The 7,305-nt window shown below is 41.5% G+C and overlaps 1 protein-coding gene across 1 annotated transcript in view; it reads left to right on the top strand.

The window, feature by feature from the left end:
* Nucleotides 1-3,699: 3,699 nt before the first annotated feature.
* The window catches only part of mei4 (meiosis-specific, MEI4 homolog (S. cerevisiae)), a 57,757-nt gene continuing 54,151 nt past the window's right edge, over nt 3,700-7,305 (top strand). The window contains exons 1-3 of the mRNA XM_070926286.1: nt 3,700-3,727; nt 4,786-5,031; nt 6,685-7,211. Of these exons, the coding sequence (XP_070782387.1) occupies nt 3,700-3,727; nt 4,786-5,031; nt 6,685-7,211 (801 nt within the window). The remainder of the gene's footprint in view (nt 3,728-4,785; nt 5,032-6,684; nt 7,212-7,305) is intronic.

Raw genomic sequence — 7,305 nt, 5'->3', positions numbered from 1 at the left:
ACTGTAGCAGCTCTATGAACGTAGTGCAGTAAAAAGTACTTCCCTCTGAAGTGTTATTAGAGTAGAAGTATAAAGTAGCATAAATTGGATATACGTCAGTACAGTACTTGAGTAAATGTACTTCCACTGTTAATCACAATGAATGAATATCAAAATACCTTTAAAAATATATCTATATAATATATAACGTGTCTAAATATCACATACTGAACATCTCTCTCCCTCCCCTCCATCAAACTCTCTCTCTCTGCCCCCCCCCCCCCCCCCTCTCTCTCACCAGAAAGCTTCCTCTCTCTCCCTCTGAAGCACTTGCATGGAGGCCCTCTGCTGGGTCATAATGCCCGAGGGTTTCCTCTGCAGAGGGGCTAACAGGCTAACAGGCTAACAGGGTCCGTTACTTCAGCACCGCGGACAGCTCCCTGACCTGAGACCAGCCGAGGAGGCTGCAGCTCCTCTCTCCCTCCAGACTTCACGTTTTAAATATCTGATCAGAGTTTCCTGAAGAGCTGAAGGAGAGAGACACAACCAGGGACCCAGGGAGGGAGTACTCAGATCCTTTACTCAAGTAAAAGTACTAATACAACGCTGTAAAAATACTGTGTTACAAGTAAAATAACTCCTGTGTCTGTCCTCCTGTGTCTGTCCTCCTGTGTCTGTCCTCCTGTTATAGATTCTGTCATTAGAGGATTATTCCTCCTCATTAATGTGAAGCAGGATGTTACTGTTGGAGTTGAGGTGGAGCTCATTCTGAACTATCAGCGAATGATTATTAGTTCATTGTGGATGAATCATTAATGGATGGATTGTTTGGTCACAATGACCCAGAGCCCAAAGTGACGCCTTCACAAAGCTCCACATTATTAACAAGACATTACAATTATTAACAGCATTCAGCACATCTGCATCTGAACAGCTGGAACCAGGAAATGGTTTCACAGGAAAGATGACTGGCTGCCAGATACATGTGATGGAGGAGAAACATTATCCTTCAGAGGAAGGAGGGTCGATGTTCATATGCTGATGTTTTAGACATTACAGGAAACCTTACTACTTAGCATCTGTACAAAGTGATCTCTAAGCAGATTCCATCAATGTATTGAATATTAAATTATTAGAAAATGAATAGAGCCTTTTTCCCCCACTGAGGCTAATAAGTTGGTGCATCCTCCCAGTAAATATACCTGTATTCAGGGTGATATGGGGGCCTGGAAAGCTATCCCAGCATTCCTTTTGTTTCTCAAACAATGTTAATATTTGAAGTAAATTAACCAAGTAAATATTTTCAGGTATATTTTTACCTGAAGCTCCTGGATCAGGTTCAAAGCTGTGCAGCTGTAAATGGTGGATGCTGTTTTGACACAGAATATAATGTGTCACAATAACGTGTCCCCGACAGGATGAGCTGTAATAACTCTGATCCCTGAACTTCTAATCTAGCGCCATCATCAGGTCAACTTTTTAATTTGTCCAATACTTTGGTTTATACACAAATATCTGACACTAGTGACATGTGTGTGTTTAGTTTAGTGCTAATTAGCAAGTGTTAGCATGTTAAAGGCCGAGTTCACGAGCCGTCTTTCTGTGAACAAGTGTTGTTAGCTCAGGAAGCTTTATTCTCCCTACGTAATAATTAATTGAACAAGATGGCGAACAAAATGTCAGTGACAACAGAGCAGCAGAGAGAAGCTCTGGGAGCTAACGGTTAGCTCGCCCAACTGCTTCTGTTACTTTGCAGTGTGACCGCCGGGATGAGGAACATCAGCATGTTAGCATGTTGATCATGAGACCAGGAGCAAACTGGCGACCTGTGAGGAGCCTTGAGGAGGAGCTGGTCGCAGGTCTGGTGCTTCCCTTTGGCAGCTTATTACTTTTGAGTCATGGCTCGTTGAAAAATCAATTGGAGATTACTTTTCTTTTGGCAAACAATATTCATCTTCAGGTTCTATTCTTGCAGCACGTACAAACAAAGTGAGACTTTATGCACAAATCATTTATCACACTTCATTTCACCTCCCAGCGTCCAGGCGGCACGTCACATCCACATTGTGCAGCTCCAGCAGGCGCAGTATTGATCGTGTTGCTGAGTCACAAAGCAAAGCTCCCCACTCTCCAGCCGAGCTCCTCCTGACCTTCACCTGCACGTCTGCGGGCTCTGCGCCGACCGAGGGAATCTCATCACGGACACTCTTGGCCAAAATGAGATTCCTTGGGAAAGCGGCCGGCCTCGCTCTCCGTGAGAAGGTGAGGGACTCGGTGATCCAGCAGGACCTCTGCATCGAGCTGCTGCTTCTCCAAATGAAGAGGAGCTGCTCCGGTCGTTTCGGCAGACACCTTGAAATACTTTACTGTGATTTACTCAACTAAAAGATATTCCTCCTGACAAAAGCCTCGCTGCGGTCCGTCTTCATCCAATGTGGAAGTTTGTGGAGCTTCAAACTTTCAAAGTAGCCTCAGATAAATCCTGTTTGAGAATTCAAAATCTTACTTAAGTGAAAGTACTATGAAGGTATCAGAAGTTTAAGTACTCATTATGCAGAAACAAAGGCTCCTTACACACATCATGTGTTTTGTATTTAACATCTGAATTTGTAAAGTGACTATTTGTTAAATACACAGTGGAGTTAAAAGTACAATATTTCCCTCTGTAATATAGAGGAGTAGAAATAAAAGGTAGCATATATTCATCTAAACCCCAATTTAACTGACCCTTGAAGGGCCCCCACACCCACATGTGGGATTTAAATGAAGGAAAACAACATGGGAATTTGGCCTGCAGTCCAAAATGACTGCTGCACTAATAAGAAATAAATAAATAAAAACAAGTGAAGCACAGCGAGCTGCCTGAGATCAGATCCAGAGGAGGGACGCCTGTTGCTGCAGATAATGAGCCGGTGATTCTGTCGGGCTTGTTGAAGCAGTCAGACGTGTTTCGACAACAACGTTCTTACACATCGAGGACCCTTGAAAATGTCATTCAGGAAACTTTCAAAAGGTTAACAATCACTGTATGCAAATTCTGACAATTTTCAGTGAATTAGGATACTGTTAGTTTAACCCAGGGAGAGAAAAACAAACGCAAAAAGACCAAAAAAAAAAGGAAAATCAAGGAAAAATCATTATAATATTCTCATGATGCTCCAACAGGAACTGTGTCAGTAACCAGTCTGGTGTCTTTATCCATTAATATCAGGTAAATATTAAGTCAACTACTTTAACCATTTATCCATTACTTTTAGCTAACTATTGCACCAGTTTCCCATTCATTTTAGGTAAGTATGCCAACTGTTTAACCATTAATTACATTTTTTTTATCTTTTGAAACAGATGTACGAACAATAAGAATCATATGAAACTACTGCAGTCACATATTTTAATAGCTGTGAGACCAACTGTAAAATATTATCTCTTATGTTTTGAAAAATATTAACAAAAAAACAAATTTTTGAAATGGGGTTATCTTATTTGATATACATTAAGTTATTAAATAAATAACTTGAATGAAATATTCTGTAAAAATGACAGATGATATTGAACAGGCTCATTCTCTGACAGCTGTGATAACAGGAGTATCGACGTAGCTAACATGGCGGACCTCTCAGTGTCACTCAATCTGACGGGTCACAGATTTCGCTGTAACACCTGTCCGGCCGGTGAAGCTAAATTAGCATCGCGAACTTTAAGGGGAACAAACGGCGAGCGATGGAAAGCAAGGAAGGACATTTAGAAGGTAATTCATTAGTTTGACAGTAAAGGGGAATAATTTGAGGTGGTGATGTGACGGTGACTCGTCTGATGAACAGTTAGCAGAAACTGTGTTGTTGTATTGCTCTTTAGCTAGCGTTAGCCATGCAGCAGGTAACTTCAGCTAGCTGCAGTTCAGTTTAAAGTAGATTAGGCTGTTATATATATATATATATATATATATATATATAGTGTTATTAGTTATATATTTATAAACTGATCTGTAAAGCGAGATGGACACTTTTGGTTTTACTTGGAAGATTTGAAAGCTAGCAAGTGACCATTTAGCTGTAGCCTAAAGAAACTGGTCCATTCAGGCTGCGGAGACTTTACAGAGAAGTTCAGTTGTTTGGTTGCAGGTTTGAAAGCTTTTAAAAATTTAAGAAGTGATTTCTGACTTTAATTTTATTATTATTATTTTTTTTATTATTGACTTTTTTTTTTGCTTCAGACTAATAAACTGTTTTAACTAAAAGTGCTGACACTGATGATAAATACACCTCCCACATATTGCAAGTAGTATGAGTACTGCAATTTACCAAAACATTTTTTTTTTAATTTTGCAAACCAACAACTGGCAGCCAAATGTGAAAGCATGTGGAACTGCAAACGATTGATCGATTGATCGATAAAATGTCAGAAAATAGCATGAAAAGGCCAAAGTGACTCTATTAACTGCTTCTTTTGTCCGGAACCCAAATATATTCAGTTTACTGTCATATGAGACAAAGCAAAGCAACAAATCATCGAGTAAGAAGCTGGAATTAAGTGATTCTGGCATTTTGGCAAAGTTATTTCAGATACATTTTCTGTTTATCGACTAACCGAGCAATCGTTTAAACTCCACACAAGTTTAGTTTCTGTACTTTCCCGTACGCCTCAGCAAAACAAACCATTACTTTGAGATTTAACTCTTTTTGTAAAACACATATTTTCTGATAAAATGATGAACGTGCTGAATTTCGAGGTTCACTGGCCCCTGTGGAGTTGTTGTTGTTGTTGTTGTTGGCTGACTTTCCTCAAACTGTCCTCACTCTGTTTTAGGAGCGAGTCAAGCGGACTGGGTCTTCATGAAAGCCAAAGTCGCCCTGGCAGTGGCCATGATAAAGAACAAGCCCTCGGGGATGAGTGGCAGAGAGTACGCGGAGGCTTTGTCCTGCAGGCTGAAGAACCAGGACGAAGGCTGGAAGAGAAAAGCCCAGGAGCTGCAGCAGGAGGTGCTGAGGCTGCGGCAGGAATTACTGATCAACAGAGGGACCTCCAACACCAAGAGCACCGCGGAGGCAGCAGGTAGGCCCTCCTCCATGGATGGAGGTTCTTCAGTAAAAGTACTAATACCACACTGTTAAAATACTCTGTCCCAGTAGAAGTCCTGCATTGAAAATAAAAAGTAAAGTAAAAGTATGGAACTATAATAAGGAAAATGTACTTAAAGTGTACATTTAAAATGTCGCCTGTGACTGACTACTATTATTACTATTATTATTATTATTATTACTACTGCTGTAGCTGGTTGAAGTGGAGCTCATTATGAACTTATTGTACAAAGTCTTAATTTATAAAGTAACTCAAATAAATGTAGTGAAAAAGAAAAAGAAGGCTCAAGTAAAGTACAAGTACTTGAGTAAATGTACTTAGTTACATTCCAACACTGTAGGTTATTCGAGTAGAGTGTTAGTCATATAAGTAGAATTGTTGTAGAAGTGAGAGTGTATCTTCTGCCTCTGATAATACTACTACTGTATTTTGTTCAAAGTTTCACCCTTGAAAGGTAAAAGTTGAATTCATTCAGAGGCCTGTAGAGTCTCAGGTTTAACAGGCAGGAGGTGAGATATACAGCACCGAGTGTGTCTTTGTGATGCCTTTAGTCTGAGCAGAGGAGATCTGGAGGTCCGTCCTGACCTGAGTCCTCCTCCTCCTCCTCCTCCTCATCTCACCGGGCTGCTGATGATTACTCACATAAAGCTCATGAGTGTGGAGGTGATAGTTTTATAGCTGTTCAGTGTGTGTTATACAGACTGGAGACGCTGGTGTGACGTCGAGGTGTAATAATATTTCACGGTTTCTCATCATACAAAAACAATATTAACGATATGTAAATTCTGTCAACTGGCTCTCAGTGCAGAGTGGAAGCGGAGACGTTGTGGAGCAGCTTCTCTGAAAGTTTTCATGTTGCATTTTAGGGTGATTAACTGATTAATCACTAAGTCTATAAAATGTCAGAGAATTGTTAAAAATGCTCATCACAGTTTCCCAGAGCCCAAACTTAATGTCTCCAAATGACTTATTTTGTCTGACCAACAGTTCAAAACACAAAGATACTCAAATTACAGATAAATAAATAGGAGGAAAAGCAGAAAATCCTGTGATGTAAAGTTTATTTAAACACAGCTGAAGCAGACTACAAAAGGTTAAATAATGTTTCTGTGTGGTTCTCTGTGGTTTTACCAGATCTGCAGCTCTTGAAGTGTTTTAAAAAGCACACATTTCTGTTTCCTCAACAAAAAAGCCTTCAAAGTTCTTAAATTTAATTTAATTTATAAAAGTCAGGCTCGTCGTTTTCTACCCTGATATGTTATTAAATGTTTTTGTCTGTAATTTTAGTAAAAACTGTCTAGAAATGAACTTGTTCTTAATAACCTTAGTTTATTTGAGCTTGTCTCCTTATTGACACACACACACACACACACACACGTATGTATGTATATATATACACATATGTATATATATATATATATATATATATACAAGCAGAAAATGGAAATGAAAAGTACAAGTACCTCAAAGTTGTACTGAAGTACAGTACTTGAGTTAATGTATACATATAAAATGTATAAACAGATATGAACGGATGTGGTTTAGATTGAGCAGGACTGATCCAGATCCTGATCCAGATCCTGATCCAGATCCTCATCCTTGACTTTTCTGTGTAAAATCTTCCAGGTCTTGACAACACGATGGACGTTTCACAGGATCTGTTTGGTCCAGAAAGTGTGGCGAACAGCGAAGACCTTCAACCAGGCTGCGACTCAGAGACTCCTGAACTCCTGCTACATGACCCCCAACCTGCCATCACTCCCCCTCAGCCGCCAGTTCCCTCCAGTCGTCAGTGGAGTCCTCGTGGGAACGCCACACTTCCTCACGTGCAGTTCCTGCAGTCGCTGTGTTCCCTGCACCGAGTAGAAGGGGACCGCAGGGGCCTGGAGTCACTGTGGTTCGGCCCTGATGGGGATGCAGGGTCAGTGTTGGTGGACTCTGTGTGCCAGCTCCTTGACTCGGTGGTGGCGGCGTGCAGGGACCCCCCTCCGCTGGGACCTCGAGACCTCGTCCCGCGGGCCTGCCGGGTCGCAGCCGGAGCGATGGACCTCTTCTGCTCTCAGAGGCTGCCGTCGGCAGAGTTCAGGAGGCGAGTGGAGGAGTCGCTGAGGGAGCTGACGGGGACGCTGCTGCTCAGCAATCAGCTCAGCACGGTGAGTAAAGGGATCCGCCGAGTGGGGGCCACACTGTGGGGGAAAATGGCCCCCACAGGTAGAGCCGTTCAGTTACAGGGAGAGATGGATGTTA

This window comes from Enoplosus armatus, chromosome 19 (assembly GCF_043641665.1).
Source record: "Enoplosus armatus isolate fEnoArm2 chromosome 19, fEnoArm2.hap1, whole genome shotgun sequence".
NCBI classification, from domain to species: Eukaryota; Metazoa; Chordata; class Actinopteri; order Centrarchiformes; family Enoplosidae; genus Enoplosus; species Enoplosus armatus.
This window is presented reverse-complemented; position numbering and strand designations above follow the sequence as displayed.